The 19514-nt window shown below is 39.2% G+C and overlaps 1 protein-coding gene across 3 annotated transcripts; it reads right to left on the reverse strand.

The window, feature by feature from the left end:
• Positions 1–419: 419 nt before the first annotated feature.
• On the reverse strand, positions 420–19465 carry LOC139671424 (carbonic anhydrase 13-like). 3 transcript variants are annotated; one of them, XM_071554248.1, is made up of 8 exons: positions 19347–19465; positions 14286–14342; positions 12995–13192; positions 10092–10210; positions 6758–6853; positions 5584–5646; positions 4540–4695; positions 420–2454 (listed from the first exon to the last, which is right to left on the reverse strand). In XM_071554248.1, exons 1-8 carry the CDS (start codon positions 19375–19377, stop codon positions 2341–2343), a joined length of 834 nt encoding a protein of 277 aa, XP_071410349.1. In that variant the 5' UTR covers positions 19378–19465; the 3' UTR covers positions 420–2340. The 3 variants fall into 3 exon arrangements, with proteins under 3 accessions (XP_071410349.1, XP_071410350.1, XP_071410351.1); XM_071554249.1 differs by lacking the exon at positions 14286–14342; XM_071554250.1 differs by lacking the exons at positions 14286–14342; positions 19347–19465 and having other exon boundaries at positions 6758–10210; positions 11260–13065.
• Positions 19466–19514: the final 49 nt, after the last annotated feature.

The raw sequence follows: 19514 nt of genomic DNA on the forward strand, positions 1-19514 counted from the left end.
TGCTTTTTTTAATTCTGAGAATAAGTGTATGGGTGATCAACCATCCAGTAGTACACAATTCTTGACAGCTACTATTTTCAGCAAATACACTCTATGTTTTCTGGTCTTTGAGCATTTAATTCTTCAAAGTATAAAGGCTCCAAATGTGTCAGAGGGTTAAGAGTTGATCAAAGAGACCTGCAGTTGCGTGGGGTGGTGAGGACATATTTTAGCCTTGTGTGCTGTTGAATAATCTTAGTACAGCATGGAGTTCATACTTGAGACTTAATTCTCTGGGAGCACATCGGGTACTCGAGATTCAGTGCAGCCTGGACATAGAGGAAATTAGTGACTGAGGATGCAACCAACTGCCCAGACCCAAACCTTCTCTGTAAAACTTAAAGGTCTTCAAAAGAAAATACAAGACATATTCATAAAATCAAATTTTTTTATTTTGATAAAATCCTTATAAATATCAAAGCAATGGATCAACTCCACTGTTTTCAATATGCAAGAAACATGTAAAACTTTGGTTTACAAGATGAAGCAGTAGCCTTATTGCTTTGTCTTCTGAGGCAAGCAAACTTCGTATCCTTTCTGCACTTTGTAAACATTTTGTTCATGCTCTGCAGCTACTCAGGTGACAGGGAGACATATCAAATCCAACACTAAGTTTAAAAAAAGGTGTGAAAACATACAACACACTCTCACTTTCTTCACGCACACTTTCCTGACATGCCCTTTCAGAATGAATTGTCTTGAGGTCTTTTTAGCTGCATTCTCCCTGTGCTAGGAAACAAAAAATGCCTACAGAGTTTTTCCCTTTGGTTGATACTTGTACCTGCTGCTGCTGCTAAATGCCTTTTATTTCTCTGAGGTCTATTTGTGCTCTTTCCTTCAGAAAACATTCAAAAAGCATTGGGAGGCCTTGCAGCGTATAATAGTTACATTCTGGGGAGGAGAAAACAAACAAGTCCACCTTTCTTAAACTAAACTAAACTAAACTAAACTACCTACATCTCTATGCCTAATTTATTGTTATAAGACAGCATACAAAGTCAATCCTGATTGTGATTTCCCTCATGTTTCTCCACCTAAGATAAAAACACCTATTGAGGTAAAAGGAAGAGCCTATAAAACCTATAAAAAATGAATTCATGGAAGATGAGTTGGTCAGAAGTACCACAGAGACTGATGGTAGTTGCTGCCCAAGAAGCCTCTAGCTGTCTCTTCCAGGGAGCATTGGATTTCACTATGTAATTCTCACAGTTTGAGAGTAAATCTAATTCTATTCTAAGCTACATCCTATGGCTAGTTCATTAAAAGTAATAAAAATAAATTTGGCATAAAACAAACAATTACATCCAGATTAAAAAGAAACTCTGGAGAGAAACACAGGCTGAAGTCAATTCATAAAGACAGATGTTTCAACATACTGCTATTGAGGGCTGAGCTTTCTATTAGGTATTGACTTGATTCCAATTTCCTTGGCTTGCTCTGAATGTTCTTTGGTCTTGGAAGATAAGTTGAAACACAAAAGTTTAACTATGACAGCAGAACATCAGCCAGTACTTTGAGACCTGCCATACCTGAGCAGTGCTGTGCTCCAGTGCATGGTGTGAGGTGTGCACCAAGTGGTTCACACTGCAGCTTAATGTGTCTAGTATGAAACAGTCTGGAGCAACAGCTCCCCCTGCCTCCTAACTGGTAAAAATCTAATGCTACATGGGTATAGTGTATATAGTGTTACAGTTCCTTATTGATCACAAAATGCAACAGACTGGTTTAGGCACAAACAGTTCCCTGCCCTTCCACCTTACAGTTTTCAGGTTTCAGGACAATTGGATTCCAGCTATGAAGCAGCAAGAATAACAGGCTCATGTAAATATCTGTTTTACTTAAATGCTGTTAGTCATTACTGCTTTTTGTAGAAAAGTTAAATATCATCCTTGAAATATTTTTAACTTGAGAATTGCATTGTGCAGTCTTATATAGAAGCTAAATGATATGTGAGAGACTAGAAGATTAAACTCAAAACATCCTATATGGCCAGTAATGCCAGGGACTCTGTTTAGTAATTTTGTGGCAAATTCTGGGCAACTCCTTCACCACATCTGACCCTTATGATCATCAGTCACCTCTGTGCTCCCAAACAAATGAACTCACAGTCAGACCTGTTAACATCAATGAACCTGCAACAGCTCAGAACATACTTGTCTGTGGGAAATGACTGCATCATAACCAGAAATAAAGCAACACTTATTTGCTACAACTCATGAAAAATAAAAATCACAAAGTATATTAAATATTAAAATTAATTCAGCCTTTGGTTCAGAGGAAGACTGCTCTGGCTTTACTCCTTTAATTCCTTCTGACTTCTCGTCCTCTCAGAGGCTGGGGAGGTCGGTAGTTTCTCAGCAAGCAGCAGGCGACCTCATCCTCAGCAGTGCTCAGGAGGCTGCGGAATTTGGCCAGCTGTAACCAAAATAGACATAAGGTTCAGCAGAAAATCCTCATGTTGATACCAATGAAAAAACATGTAGTAAATATTAAAGATACTTGTCACTTTTTTCCCACTTGGGAGAACAGAACTGTATTTTATTAAAGCATGTGGAGAATGGCAATTTCACCATTTCTGTCCTTGTAAATGAAAAAGGATGACTACTGAAAAAATCTCCCCAAAATACATATCAGCATGAAACAGTGCATAAGGATTACTTTTTTCCTATATTCACACTTTTCTTACATAACCTGATCTAAATCAGGAGGGTTTATATTTTTCATCTGGATTTCATAGTTTGGATATTATGGAACATTTTTTGCCAAAAATTAGAGATTATGTTTCTTATTATACACACATGCTGTGTGTTTTCTTGCTCAAAGAGTATATTCACAATTAACCTGGAATTGCAGGTGTGGTGCTATAGACTGCTTCTGTAATTAGCACTTACTAAAATCAGGAGAGAATCCAAATTCTCCCTTTGTGAAGACACAGAACAAGCAGTTATTCATACCTCAGCATATGCTGATCTCAGTAGAGCTCCATGTTGCAACCTCAGGAAATTTGAGCCCAATTTCTGACTTAAGGTTAGTATTTCGTTTAATTTCTAATATTTCCAATATTTACTATTTCCATATATCACTTTACTTGCCTTCTAGGTTACCAAAGGCAGGAGGACAGCACAAAAGTCATTCCATTATAACAAAGCATTTAGTTGTACGGCACATTGCATTTTAAGTGCATTAGGAGCAAAAAAGTCAATGCTGACTTGCTTCACCCCATTCTAAAGCTAAAATTTGTAATTCAAGCTCTCTATAAGTTTCTAAAAATTCAAATGCTATTTTAAATTTCTTCCAACCTGAAAAGTACCACAAAATGTCAGTAGTAAACTCTAAGGCCCCAGACACAAACTTGAGGAATAAAATGAAATGGCATAACAGTATCAGCCATGGCGCTGACTGATCAATCAGAATGATGGACATCACTGGACATAAACACTTTTAGCTACATGCATCTTTATATTTATATGAATATAGCATATTTCTACTTAAATACATAAGATATAGCTAAAGTCTATGAGGAATGACTAGTCAAGAATCACTGCACTTGACAGTTTCCCACACCATGTTCTCTGAACCTATTACATGTGGCTGCTTATATAAAGCATTTCACATTTTAGAATGTATTAATTATATATTTGCTCAAATAAGAAGCTTTTAACCTGAACAATAGCTTATCTTTAGAAAGTTGATACCTTAACACAAATTTTCCATCCTAGACTCGTACATATTATATGGAGTCTTAAAAAGCCAGATTGAGGGGAGTAGAGAAGACAGATGAGAAAAACGCACACATTGAGCAAATAAATTACTTCAAGTCAGTTACAAACAGAATCTGAGGTCTCCTGACTAAGAAGCATGCCATTCAGGGAACTGTCTTAACATTTTGCACAAAGACTGAGGTCACCATCTCTGCTGAGTATGTGGTCTCTCGTCAGAAAAACTCTTTACCCTCAAGAGGATGAGCCCGCTGGGTGTCGCTGTTGCAACCTTAACATACTTATAAAGCTTAATTTAACAAGAAATGTAAATAGGCTCTTTTATGTAGTATCACAGCTTTCCTAAGACACCCTAACATAAGCCGCAACTTATTCAAATTTCACAATTCTAGTAAAATCATTAAGTTTTACCTATCTGGAATGCAAGAAGAAATTTATCTGTCAGATAAAAATGTCATAGAAGAGGTTTGAGCGGGATATGCAAATAATCAAATCAAACGAAATTCCAGAATTTCTGCATCACCAGAACCCTTTTTTTCCTGTAAGCTCCTTATGGGTTATTTTTGATTAATATTTTTACAGTATGCAGATTCTTTTTAAAAATTAATAATAAATAGCTGTTACAGCAAGAAAGGCAACAAGAAGTCAGAATGAATTTGATATACAAATTTTGCCTTTTGAAAATCTGGTACAGTCTGCAATAACATATTTTTGGGTGTCATTTACAATTTCAAGTCTTAAAAAAGCAACATTTCTACAGCACTGAAAAATCAAACAGTACCTGTTCAGAACAAACACTTATGGGCTCTCTCAGAACAATCCAGATGACACTCTCAAGAAGAGGAGGAACAGTCAGAGAGCCAAAGTAAGTCCAGTAGTCCAGGGACTTGGGAAGCAGACAGCTGGGATCAAAGTTTGTGAACAGTGCTTTTTTACCCTGGAAAGAAAAAGAAAACACGCTTTTTAATGCTAGATTAAGTATATTTAGAATTTTATTTCAAAGTAAAAATAAAAATTAAAAAAAGGGGAAATGTTATTTATAAGCAAGAGGCCAAGGTAAATCATGCCAAAGGAGGTGGAGCTTGTTTCACTACCAGGTGGGCTGGCAGCATCCTGGATGATGACAGGAGGTCCTCATGAGTGCCATTCTGACGAGGTCTTCGCTCTCTGACAGCTTTGCTGCTGCCATCCTTGCTTATAGTGGGACACCATCAAAGGTGTCATTTTAGCACAGGCTCCCCTGAGTTACAAATGACCATGAATTGGAAGTCGATGAGAGAGAAGATGTTAGACTTTCTTTGTGGAGCTGGTGCAGGAACTCCTCTCCCCATTCACTCCTCCCAGGTCCACATGTTGCTACTGATTCTCCCTGTTCCAGCTACCAGGCCAGAGATGACTGTAAAAAACATCATGTTGAGAGTCTAGCTGATTTATCTCACACAACAATATGTTATTTCTCACCCTGTACCTCAGCAAAACAGGAGAGGAAGTCTTTCCCTCATCTCTTTTACAGCTGTCCATAAAGCATGTTCTTCCTCTATTACTATTCCCATAGCAACACCTTTGTCAGAGACTGGGTTCTGTGAGGAATTAGTCTTTTCCTCATGTCTTTTACTGTATAAAAGTTATGTTTTGTCTACTTAGTTCTCAACCTCACAAGAATGCTCTGGAACTGTCTCAAATCAGATATGGATAGCTATGATACTAGGGATTGGGGAACATGAAGATAAAAGAGGTAGAAGCCAGGTTTCAAAAAATAAAAAAACCCCACCAAAACAACAAAAGCAACTAGCAATATTAGTATTTTTTAGAAGCACTCATTCACCTTGATTCTGATGGTGTCTAAGCGGTCAGTAATCTTCTTCAGCTGAGGGTTGCATTCACCAATCTATTAATACCAGAGAAAAAAGAAACACTGGAGCTCCAGGGAAAATAACAAAAATAAATAATCAAAAAGCAATAATGAAACTGTTTTATACAACTGTACTTAAATGACTGAGATCTGATGGATTTTGTGAGTATAAGCCTATGACTGGATTGCCCTTAGAAAGATAAAGTCATAAAGATAATCTGTTCCCTTGCTGACAATAATTATTCTGGCTACTCTTAGTAGTTATTTCAGCTACAAATGAATTATAAACTTTTCACTACAGCTGAATAGAAACCTTTACTTTTCATGTTTTAATATGCAGGATATTAAAATGGGAGGCTTACATCTAAAATTTAAATTACTAAAAACATCAAAAACACTGTTCTTATGTGTCCCAAGCAGAATTTGTCTGCTATGAACTCCAGTGACACTTTCCTTGAACCACTATAATGCAGACTGGAAAGACTAAATTACTGGGGCATTTCTTTGCAACTGCTGCATGGAATGACTTCCTGACTGTGCCAGCACCAGCACTAGCTGTGCTCAGGAAGCTGTGGCAGTCACCAGAAACCACAGATTTGACCAAAGCCCTATCCTTTGCCATGTATGGTGTGAATTCTCCATCTGCTTCTTCATACAGAAGTCAGTGAAGCTGTTGCTCAAGTGCAGTTTCATCTTAGAACAGGTACAGAAGGCAAAAAGATATATAAGAATTATAAGGAAATTCTCCAGTTTCTGGGGATTTTTAGTATTATTGTTTTCTAGAATAAACTACAAGCTCAGAAGCAAAGCACGAAAGAAGCATTTGAATCAAATCAGATTGTCACCACAAAGAAACCTGTTAGTCAAGTACAGGTTATTTGGATTGACGCAGGGGCAGCTGAATTAAGTTTTACAATCTAATGTTGTACTGGAGTGCAAACTAGGCAAAGAGAAGAGTCTCACTGTCTTGAGAAATCTATTAATCTAATATTTTTACTCTTCAAGGAAGCAGAGTTTTCTATATTGACAGTTAAACACCATGAAGGAAACAAGTATCTTTTTAGCAATAATTACATCAACCATCATCATTATCTCTTTGGGCTTATAATGAAGATTTATTGGGAGGAATGAAGCATTATTTTCTTACCTTCAGAAATACAGCCATGACTGCTAATCCATCTGACTGAGAAGCTGCCTCAACAAAACTGGAATACTTCTCTGCATTCCAATGGACCACATGAAGCTGAAAAGCAAAAGACACAGACAGCATCAACTCTCGCTGAACTCAAGTAGTGGCACACGAATACTACAACTTTCTGCATTTAATACTCTACTTCACTCTTTCATATGCAGAGTCATTCAATGCAGGTATTTCATGAAATTGGTAAATACATAGTTCAAACAAATTGCAAAAGCATTTCCAGTGGCTGGGATTATTCAAAGTATAGCAGGAAGTAGCACACCACAGTGCCTGGCAAACTGCTGTTGGGTCCCCAGATTTTGATTTGAGAAATTAAGACAAGAAAGCCAATGGTTACTTAATTAAAGGTTTTAAATCCATATTTAGTACAGCTGATTTTTAAAAGTGATTGAAATCCGTGAGGATGTCATTAGTATTTTACTCCTCCTTTTCTTTAATCAAGTTTTCAGCAACATTAATCAGCCACATAAATAGCTAGAAAACAGCCAGAGGAACACACATTAAACTTCCACTGACCCCTTTTCCCTTGCTTGGTTCAAGCTTAAACTCAACATTTAATTTTTTATACTTTCCAAGTGTATTTTCTATGACTACCAGTAGTTAGGCCCTTACAAGCAGTTTGGTTATCTTGGGTTTGAGCATTTGCATTTCCAACATGCATTATTCTGGAACTTTCCTGTATTACCTGCTTAAGCAGCTTAAAGACATCACCTAGCCAGGTGGAAAAAAGAAAAGCCTGTGACCTCTACTCTCATGCCACCTAAGTCCCTCATGCTTAACCAGGTTTCCTAATTCCTGACCACACTTCCTGGTGGGAGGTCCTGATTTCTGAGAAGTGCCGGGATGTCCCAGCCTTGAGCAAAGGTCCGACTGTCAAACTGGAGAGAGTACAAACACTCACACAGCACTTACATCTAAGCACTTCACAGACATTAATTACTTTCACAAATCCTCAATGGATTAGTAAATCTTATTACCCATAGCTTTTAGAGAGGCTCAGAAGCAGGGCATGAGACTGGCTTTTCTAAAATTGGTGGCCATCTTTGCAGACATTGAACTCTTTAGCAGTACTGAAAAGCACCTTCACTGAATTACTTAAACTGGGTTGAACCCCTGAAAAAAACAGCTTCCTTTTGAAATATAGCATTTACAAGACATCTAAACAAAGAGTGATTTAGGAAAGCTGGAACTTGCTTTAAAGGTTTTCTATGGGAAGCAACATAGTTGTATGGTTCAAATAGAGATCTAGGAGCATGAAGATTTTTGCTCAAAATCTCAATATTCTTTTGAGTTTCAATTTTTCATACCTCTTACTTTGTTAATGTTTGTTAAGCACTTGGGCTCTAAAGTGCTGAAACATGACTTCCAGCAAGTAAGGAATCCCATTGCAGTCAATAATAATACATGTATGGCCACAAAGACACACATGCTGGCTCATAGCTTCAGAAATCCTTGAAGGAAAGTTGCTAGGAATATTTTAAATTAAACCAGGAGGAGAATATAGTCTACTACATCTTCCTCAAGTGCATTAATGTCCTGGAGCTCCTAGCGTCTGCACTGCTCACTACTATAAGCTCACAGAAGCTACACTGAACAAGTTTTTAAACAATTACCTCATTGCACACAAAAAAAGGAAACAGATACTCTCAGTCAGAATTGACTTTTATTGTGGATTTGAAAAAAAAAGAAAAAAAGGCCAACAAAGAACAGAAAGTAAAAGTCCCACAGCTACTAAAAGCCCACTCCCACTCCCTCATAGCTTTGCCCCCAAAAAACCCAAGCCAACCCACCCAAAAAAACAAAACCCCAAACAAACAGAGCTGTGAAACACTTTTGAGTACAGACCCATTCTCAATGGCTTGTGACTTCTCTTTAAGGAATATATGCCGTCTTACCACCGCTCTGTCACTGCAGCTTGTGAAGAGACCTTGATCAGACCATATGTTGCCATGGATCACTTCTCCTTTCCGGTGGGCTTAGAGGCCAAACCTTGTAGTCTTCTTTACCTGTACATTAATTCTTTCTCCAACTCAGGATGCTTTTTTCTGGAAATCTTGCACATCTTCCTTACAAAGGTGAGCACTGAAACCATTTTCATGTCTCCTTCTGAGGTATTTTCTTTTGTGTGAACCATGCTCAGAAGCCTTGATCTTAATTCTGGGTTGCTTATCCCAAAGCCAAAGTGACATCTAGAGAGCTTCTTGTGGAGGGTTACCCAACCAACAGGTAACAGAAAGGTTTTTAGATTGGCTAGAAATTCAGAGATATTTTCTCCTTCCGTTTGGTTTCTTAGATGGGAAACATACTTTTTTTCTCAGCTAGAAATTTGGGGTTGGTACTTAATGGTTTTAAAGCACCTCTATTAATTCTTTATATTCCATCTCACCTGGTTCCTGTGGAAAACATAAGCCTTTAAACACTGCAAATGTCACTTTTCCCCATTAGTGTTAGAATAATGATCTTTTTTTCCTGACCACTATCTCTTATGGCATTTCCAGTAAAATCTGCACACCACTGTGTATACACTGCACTTTTCTTCTTCTGCAGTATTATGACTTTTATTTGTCCATTACCATTTATTTTTAAACTTTTACTTCTTTTGAACCCCAAAAACTCTTCCTTTCTCAGAATTATCTGTTGTTAAAGATGTCATCAAAATACTCCATGTTATTTCCATTCACAAGGAGGAATCACACACTGAATACTTTTAGTGCAGATTACTCAAATGCACCAAAGGAGACAGAGCAGGAGCCAATGCTCCACGCCAGAGCAGATCGTGCATGTCTCCCTGTGGCACACCACTTCCACTGAAACACAGTACCCCACAGACAGCAGACACCTCACAGATACTAAAATGAGGATCTTAAAGTAATAACCATCACATTGCTAAGTGCGCCACAAAATGCAACACTCTAAGTCTTGCATAAACTTTACACTGAACAGGCCCCAAATCAAATAATTCTGTGGTTTGTCACTGAAGCTGATTTTGAAAATGTTCTCCATGGAAGAGATAGTGAAAGACAAAATTTAAAATAACTCTTGAACATTAAATCTTGCTCTTAGCAAGCTCTTCTCTTCTGTACTCCTTTTTTAATTCTCTCCAAAGTTTTCAAATAGGTTCTCCTTTGAGAAAGGACCAAACATGCAACACTTCAGGAAGACCGCTTTTGATAAAATGTAGGGAAGATGAAAAGCATGAAGAAGAGGGGCAACATTATTCTTACAATGGAAAAACTAGTTGCAAGCCTAGAGGTACAAATGACTCCATGGAAAGCCTTACCTCTGCCGCGTACTTCATCCCATCCACTGCGTGCTCAGAGCCGGCTTCATCGTTGGACCCCCAGTGGAAGTGAATCTGGCGCAGCCTGTATGTCCCGCTGAGTGGCCCCCCAGTCAGCACTGGAAACCCAAGCAAAGAAAAAGGCTTCGCTGCAGGAACAGGAGCCTCTATCCACATCCTCTAACCTCACACCAGACTTAGTCCTTTGCTCCTTCTCAAAAGCTGTCTTAGACGGCTTCCTATTTCTTGGAAGTACTACAGAAACACTCTCTTGTCCAGGTTTGTCTTGAAAGTGAACCACATTTAGAAAGATTCCTTATTCTCTGCAAAAAAAAATCATTCCACTCCCGGTTCCGCATCTCCTGTGAGGGTTTGGGAATCACTCTGGGATAGCTTACTGGCTCATTACAGAAATCTTAAGGGGAAATGAGAGGAGCTTTAACCAGATGGTTTTTAAATCAAGAGCAGTAGGGAGGACAATGGCGATTTTTTCTCTCTTCTAGGTTTAGTCCGAAACCTAAACTTTGTTAGGGAAAAAATACACCAAACAAAGAGGAAAGAAGAATTTTTAAGTTGCCTATCTGCTAACTCAAGTAGCCTGGCTAATGAAAAGGAACTGGGACTGTTTGTCTGAGGGGAAGAAGCTCCAACTCAAAAACATGCTTTTACACAGCCTATAAACTTAGTGAACAGAGAGGATGGGGAAGTGGCACTGCTAAAACAATTACTTCTTTCAAGGACTGATAACTTGGAGGTAAATGATCCTGGGAATGTGTAAAGATCAGTGTTTTAACTGGCTGAGGGAAAACTATTACGTAGAAATGCATCAACATGAAATACTTCTGCTGAAAAAGTGTGGAAAATGGCCAGATGATATATTTGTGCCACATCATACGGTGATGGTAAAACCCTTTAATTCCAATAGTAATTAAGGAAGAGGTTAGTCAGAAGCTTTTCAGGCAAATATCATTATCTCAAATTTTGAAAAATGTTTGAAGAAGATCCATAGACCAATTTCAAAGAATGGAGCTAATGTAGTAACAAAGAGCATAAACAGACTTATAAAAACAGTTATAGACTTGAAAATCCAGTTCAAATGCTGAGCAAAGTGAGAAAAAAGTTCATATGGAAGTCAGTTAATAATGTACTAAAAAATATGGTAATGTACCTAGTGCCCAATTAATGTGATTTTTTTTTCATGAAACAAACACATGGCAGAAGTGCTTGCTTCACAGGGAAGCCCCAGAAGCCAAATTTGGGCCCTAGAAAATTCAGTATTTTTTGAGCAATGACCTGAAAGAAAACAAAAACATTACTGATAAAGTTTGTCAGTGACAAATATTAGGGAAAACAGTGAATTACTCAGTTTACAGATGTGGCCTGAAGAATCTAGTCCACACACAGAAGACATGGATCATCCTGAAGGAGACTGGGGATTACATCTGTGAATTATCTGATCAACATCTTGTCAGTGCTTTGCCATGACATGAACTGTATTCTCGAATATATGGCCTGAGGAAAGCAGTAAGAGGTCATCACATCACCACTGCTTTGGTACCATGGTAAGGCTGCAGAAATACTATATTCAGGCTCTGTCACTCCATGGATGGAGTTAAGAGAGTGGAAGAGGTTCATGGTGTATTTACATTCATTGCCCTTTTTTTAAAAGGAGTTTAAAGGCTGAGTTGATATAACTCACATCAGGAATAAATTGACTTCAATTTTTTTAACTGTGAGGGTAATGAACAATTAGAACAACTTACCAAAGGCTGTGGTAGGTTCATCATCGCTGGAAAATTTGAAATCAAGACTGTGTGTTTTTCTAAGAGATGTGCTTTAGTTCACCAGTGCCTACTAGACTTGAAGTAGAGATTAATTCTGGGAAGTTCCATGGCATCTGATGCACACCAGGTCAGATCGATCACTGATGGTCAGCTCTGGTGCCTCTCAGGCAACATCCAATGTTGCTTGTATTGACAGAAAATTTAAAACTAAGACTGTCCAGGAAACCAAAGCACGATGGTGTCTCCATCTATTTCTCTCCCTGTTGAAACTATAAGGTAACAATTTCTCAGGACTAATGGATAGGGTGATCAAAAATTAGTTCCCCTCTAGCTTTGACCCTTGTGAAAGCATCCTATGGGCTTGAATACTCAGCTAAGCCTCACAGAGGCACAAGATGATTTTATTACTTGAAGATTCTGCACGCCTACAGTTTCAAGGAGAGGCATGCTGGATTACCCAACATCTAAGAGAAGGTTTTAAAGATGAAGGCACTAACATTTCAAAGACTATGCTAAACCAGAAAACTTGTAAATAAGAACTATTGCTTGCAAAAAGGGAAGATACATACTCCTGGTAAAGACTGGGACCATAACACTCTTCAGAGAAGAAAAGGGATCGCTTGGGATATATTTCACTTGTTCTGTATTGGCTCTTTCCTAACACAAGAAGTCTAAGTATGGGTCGTAAAAAGGGGAAAAACGTACAACCAAACCTGCAGCTAAATTCAGATAAGAGATTTGAGCAATTCAGTTGGAATGAACCTGTAATGAGACACAAAGGATTCATCCGCAGTGAGAGAGAGAGCAGCATTTGAAAAATTGTACACAACACCATTCAAACAGGGTGGCTGGCACAACCAAGGAGGGTGGGGTGAATCAAACCACCCCTGGAATAGGGAATCCCAGCACTTTCTCAGAAACACAATCTCGAACTCATGTTCAAATATATTCCCACATTGCACCGTGCTGAAAGACAGAAAAAGGGAATTTCTCATCTGGAGGAGCAAAGCCTTATCGTTCATAAGGAGTTCATACCCAGTAGTGGGATGTGCCCAGGCTTTCTGCACTCTGCTTAGGAAATGGTGGAGGAACACACAGTGCAACAGAAAATGAACAAACCTGACTTGTTGACAGTGTCATCAAACTCCACACTGGTGGAGTGCCCGTTGTTAAGGATGATTCTAGCAGAAGCTGGATCATAATTGTGATTTAGAGGACGGAGGGAGGGATCATACTTGGTTTCCTCAGTTTTGATGTCAATAGGTGACTGACGGTCTCCATTAGCGACAGGAAAAACCTCCTTCCAGTGGGCAGGCCCTGCAACACATTGGAGGAGAAGTCTAAATTGATGACAGCACCTTCGTTCTTATGAAAGAAAACCACTTGAATTGTTCTCATTTGCATCTTTTAAATTCAAAAAGGATGCAACAGGAAAACACAGAACAAAATACTCAGCTACTTTTGCTGCATCACATTGCAACAGCAGCTCTCAGGACCTCTTCATGTATCTTGCATGTACCTTTGCACAAGGTCACACACAGTATGTAGATACTTAATGATTCACAGATAAGACTCAAGTATGTATAAGACATATACAATAAATGCTCATTCAAATTAAGCAACCTGCATCCAACAGGCACTATGCCCCAAGAAATTTTTGATATGCCAGTTTTTCCTATTATTTTGTCTCATTATGTCTTATGCCTCTTTTTTATCAAGATCCCTGCATTAACGATTTTTTTTATACCTTGTTCATTTGCTGCAAAAGACCTGAGAATGCATATTCTGCTGACTATGCTGCTTGAGATGAGGAGATGCCAGTAAAAAAGCTGAGGGGTTCATAGGCTCTTCTGGAGCCTGATGGCAGTGCCTGTAACCTAAGCAATGCTGCACCACCGATCACCTTCTCCCAGCCTACCAACTCTGCACACTGGCTGTCACAATGAAAAAGACTGTCACCCTTTAAGCATAAAATCTATGCACGCGCGCACACACACACACACACACACACACCAGTTGTAGCACTGACAAAATCCAAGAGCAGGAACACTCAGAACAGTGTTGCCTGCATGACATTTGGATTTCTACTACCTCCTGGTGATAAATGAGAGTAGATCTTCCAGACACAGGCTTGCAGAACCATTCACCAAAGTTAGGTAGAAATTAAAGGACTAAAGAAACTGTTAATCAATACGAGTGATCTCAAGTTAACCTTCCTCTCTCCATGCAGGCTAAGTCAAATGTCAGCTGAAGAGCTAATAAAACAATAATATGGATATGAGAAAATGGCAAGTGTCATTCTAAAATAGTAAGAAAAGTTTCACTGATGAGTTATGTGAGTTATCTTTTGCTACCTACTAAACATTAGAGAGTTCTCAGTAAGAACATATATTCAATTTTTTAACCATACCTGGATAAAGAGGCCAAAGAAGAAAATATGAACAGTAAGTTGCCTGCGGAGCATATTCTATAAGATAAAAAAAAGGATTGAAATGTATGACACCATGATTAATAGCCTAGCATCAAAAATGGCTAGAAATTTTTCTTTCCTCAACTTTAATAGAAGTAAACACAGCTGAGAAACTCACAGGTGCTGAAAGTGCCCCAGCAGTAAATCAGGGAAGGGCGCACCCACAGCGCCACAGGGCAGCAGATTGCACAGCCACCTGGGCAGAGAAGGATTCTCCTTCGAGCAGTACCAAAAAATGGAAGAGGGAAGGACAACTTGTAAAGAACAGCCTAAGACCTCAGTCTCAGGCAGAACAAAGGCAAGAGCCTTCAGTACTGAATTTGTTAAAAAGTCCTTTTGTTAATGACTTCATTAACTAAACTTATCAAGGAAATAGCTTCTAATGTAGAAGATAAAAATCCTACTGGTTTGAAGTATAAAACTGTTTAAACTTAATTCTTCTCAATTCACAAATGGTAATCAAAGCTATTCAATATTTTAATTACATACAGTTTAGCATATATTTAATTGTGTTTGCATCCTAGTACCCTGTAGTTAGAGATGTAATGTGAAATTTTATTAATAAGAAGCACCACTCCATGATTTATACCTAACTACTGTGATTTGGGATGCTTATGAAAAGGTTATTGCTACTTAATTTCAATGTTTCTGATATTCCTTAACTGAGAAAAGGCAAAACAAATTTAGGTGCTTCACTACTTAGTCCTATTACTCTGTCTTCAAAATAACTATAGTTATTGTACATCAAATAATATGAAAGATTTGCATTCAGAAATAACGCGAAGGTATCTAAGAGAGGACCCAAGGCTCTGATTCTATCATTAGCTAATTTTTTAACAGTAAACTTCAGTTCTAAAAAGACATTGTAGTAGTTTTTTGTACTTGTTCTTGGCTTAGCTGATCAAAATACTGTTTTGCTATGGTGATTCAGTAAAACAAGACTACCAGAAATCTGACCTTTCAAAATATATAGGAATAAATCAAGAAACTTCAGCTCATTTTGTACCACTAGGTCCCATCAAGCAGTATTCCTTACTAGGTAATATATCAGCAATCTAATACAAGTATCATTCTCTTACCACTCTAGAAAAACTGACTCAATTCATTACTATAGACCCTACCCCAAATGCAAACTTTGTGTATGGCTGTTGGAAAAAAGTTATTACAGTTGGAAGAGATGCTCAAATGCATGTCATACAACCAGATTTAAGCCAATGGGATATCCAAGGTGAAAATTTCTTCTGAATTTGGACCTGAACTAGATGTCTCCATATTAACTTAACATACATTTTAGTTTTCAAAATATGTACTTTAACACATACCCAGGGAAGCATAAATCACTTATTCACCTCCATTTGTTTTTTATTTACTGAAGGAAAGTGATTAATATACAAATTTTTGAACTTATGGAATTCTTTGCTCTTGTTGGGAAAGTGTTCTGTTGCTAGAGGTGATTACCTAGAAGCTCTTAACAACCAAAGTCACTGTGAAAACGATTTATCATAAAATATCAAACCATCTGCTCTGAAGACTTCATGCCTTTACTTTGGACACAGCATTACCAAATGCTATGCACACCTCTGACACTTTTAGGTTAGATTATCACTTCATATACAACTCACCAGCATTGCACACATCCAGTTCATCAAACAGATGTCATAATCAAGGCATTTAGGAATTTGCCAGGAAGTAGATCTCACTGTAGCACCTAATACTGTTGTGTTTTGATCCAGCTGCAGTTAAAGATTATTAATTTCATTAAAAAGATAGACTAACTTGAGACAACCCCAGTGACAACACTGCAAGATACAGCTGAGTTCCAGTGAGCATAAATAGAGCACACACAGGGTAAAAAGTGGGGTTTTGGGTTGTTGCTTTGTTTTGGTTTTTTTTTTTTTTTGGGGGGGTGGAGAGACAGTTTGCTATTACATATAGAAAGTTCATTATTTTAGTATGATCTGACCTCAGCAAGATCACATCCTCATTTATTCCTAAAGAGAATCCATTGCCCAGTTTATAATGCACAAAGTGCTTAAATTTATAAACTTAGGTTTGCAAGTAATTTAGTTGCACAGTAGGTTACAATAAGATTAACTCAAAAGCAATTAAAAATACTAATGGGTAAAATTAAGTGCCTTTTTTTAAAGTAGATATCAAAATGATGTATAAGAAGTTGTAGTTGGACTAAAGTACCTTAAAGGTCTTTTCCAGCCTAAATGATTCTATGAATTCAAATCCATGTTATTTATAAAATGCCTCAGTGTTACAGCAGTAACTAGATCTTGAGACATTTTTGCAGTAAAAGACAATGTATGTACTTTCCATATATTTCATTAAACAAATAGTAAACAGAAGGAAATTGAGTTCCCTCTGTGATTCCTTCCAACTTTACAGGTTCTGTGATTTGTTTTTTAACTAAGGCAATTCATCAGTAAACTAAAAGGACAGTTCCTGTGAAGGGGCGAGCACATTCCCCTCTTGACAAGAACCTCCAGCAGCAGTGAAAAGCACTCATGATACCACACTGAAGCCAGTTTTCAAGATTTCAATATCATGCCTCTATAAATAAAAACCATCAAAACTGTGACATAAAAAAGTGGCAAGAAAGCAATGCCCCCTTGCATTTTGGAAATAAATGCATCAAAGCAACTGAGAAGTTCTGCATTAGGTTTGCATGGCAAGGTACTGGCAGCAGAGAGGCTTACAGGGGTGTCTTCTGTGAGAAGCTGCGGGAACCCATGCTGGAACAGTTTGTGAAGAACTGCAGACTGTGGAAAGAACTCACATTGGAAAAGTCCATGGAGGGCTGTCTTTCCATGGGACGCCATACTAGAGCAGGGGTAGAGTGTGAAGAGTTCTCCCACTGAGGGGGAAGGAGAGGCAGAGACATCATCTGAAGTCACTACAGCCCCCATTCCCTGGCCCCTGTGCCTCTGGGGTCGAGGACAGAGAGAAAATCAGGAGTAAAGTTGAAGCTTAGATAAAGGGAGGGTGGAAAGAAGGTGTTTTAAAGATTTAATTGTATTTTCTCATTGTTCTACTTATTTGATAGGCAACAAATAAAACTAATTGCCCAAGATGAGTCTGTTCTGCTCACGACAGTAAGTGGTGAGTGATCTCTCTCTGTCCTTATCTCGACCCACACGCCTTTCAGTCTATTTTCACTACCCTGTCCAGCTGAGGAGGGGAGTGATAGAGCTACTTTTGTGGACCCTGCCCAGACAGGGTCAATCACTACATTTTTAATTCTGTCTATAACAATGAGTCCATGTCCTTATACACAGATATACCATATATGCAGACACATGTGTCATATTTGACAGTTTACTTTATGCATGCAATGATTTATGTTGCAACTGCAGCAAGTAACAAATGCAGAACCCAGAGTGAACACATATGTCTTTTCAACTCTTCAGGCAATCAACTATATATATAACTGCCCCAGATTTAATTAAATTCACTTTGTTTCTGCCTCATGAATTGCAAAAGTTAATCTTCATTTCAGGGAAACTATTTTCAGGGCCATGAAGGGCAGCAACATTTTTCAAGAACCAGAGCAACTTCCTTCATCTACTACGCAGTCAAACAAGAAAGAAGCAAAACCAATAACATAAATGCATAAACAGAGAAAAATACGAGAACTAAAACTGAAGAGCAGTGAAGTGTTTGATATCCATGCCTCTCTGCTTTAGCGTCCTGTGAGAAGCAGGGGGAAGGGGATGGACTGATGAGGAACTACCCACCCCACAGCTGCTGGGGGCTCCAAAAAAGAAGACAGTGAAAGGCAAATTCCACCTCAGCCAGTAAACAGAGTTTTATGGGAAAAATGGAGCCTCAAGCAAGGTCCAGGGTCACCCCTGTAGAAACTCTGGTGGCCTCCCCTTACTAGAAGTTGAGAATAGCAAACAAGGACAGATAGGATAAGGGAGGGAAAGAGGGCTTCTTATCTGGACAGTGCAGGTGAAGCTCACAGCATAGAAACATGGAAAAACAAATTTGAAAAACAAGAACCATTTACGTCTTAAGGAGAGGGGTAGAGTAGACTGCACAACAGCAGATAACACACCTAATCATTTCATCATCGCTGTGAGCCACCACCACCCTGTTTTTCAGGAAAAGTACATCCATCCAGAAAAGATGGAACAAGAGGGCCAGAAAGGAAAGGTAGTACTTGCTCAAACAGTATTCCAAAGTCTAAGCAATAATATACACAAAGCATATCCTTACAGGCATTAGTATATGCAAATATATAGCTGTCTCCTTTTACTGTCATAGTGTTTTATTTCTCTGTGTACAGACAATATAAGTTATTCCATGTATTTTACCAGCACTGAGCCTCCAATTTACAAAATCACTTTCATTTCTACTTGCACGACTTGTGAGACCGTCTGCACATAGAGGCAGCGTTTGCATGACTTAAAATGCAAAACAGAGCAAAGTCTTTAAGACTACTGATGAGCACATCTTGAGACTTCAAAGACCGACAAGACTAAGGAAACCGTGGAACAACTAAAATCCTAAAGCATCTCCTCTTAGGTGCATAGTTACACATTTAAACGAGCGATTCTATTAACTAGGCTTTCCCACCGTGTACCAGAGGCAGAACACAGCTGGAATCTGTAAGGCACTGCTGATACAGCAGCTCCGATCAGCGTGACTGTCGAACAAGTACTCGATACGCACACGCAACTGCTCAGCCACACAAGCAAACGAAATCCCGACCGGGAGCGCGACAGACGCGACTCGGAGCCAAGCTCCGGGCAGGCTCTGCAGGCGTTGCTTCACGCACGGACACCCCTCTCAGCCGCCTGCCTTGCAGAATGCCCAGAAAAAAAATCTGCTCGCTCTCAGCCTGACAAGCCTTGACGACATTTCAGCTCCTGCGACTTTTCCGCGGGCGCGGGAGCTGCCGAGGCGAGCGGCGAGAGGTGCCCTCGAAGCGGAGGGACCCGCCGACCCCACACCGACCCCGCGGGGGGCGCCCGCCCGCCCCTGCCCTACCATTGTGCTCGTCGTATCCCCAGTGCAGCATGGCTCTGCAATCCTGCCGGCACGGCACGGTCGGGACGGGCTGGGACAGAATGGGATGGGATGGGACGGGCTGGAATGGGAGAGGCGGCTGCGCCCGATTTGAAGGCGACGGGCGGCGACGCCCCGATCCTCGGGCGC

This window comes from Pithys albifrons, chromosome 4 (genome assembly GCF_047495875.1).
Source record: "Pithys albifrons albifrons isolate INPA30051 chromosome 4, PitAlb_v1, whole genome shotgun sequence".
Taxonomy (NCBI): Eukaryota; Metazoa; Chordata; class Aves; order Passeriformes; family Thamnophilidae; genus Pithys; species Pithys albifrons.

Coding starts and splice junctions, on each gene's coding strand:
- LOC139671424 (XM_071554248.1), bottom strand. CDS start 19,377: ATGCTGCACTGGGGATACGACGAGCACAATG. Junction 13,193..14,285: donor TCTTTGGCCTCTTTATCCAG/GTATGGTTAAAA, acceptor AATGTGTTGCAG/GGCCTGCCCACTGGAAGGAG. Junction 6,854..10,091: donor GGATGAAGTACGCGGCAGAG/GTAAGGCTTTCC, acceptor TTTGCTTTTCAG/CTTCATGTGGTCCATTGGAA.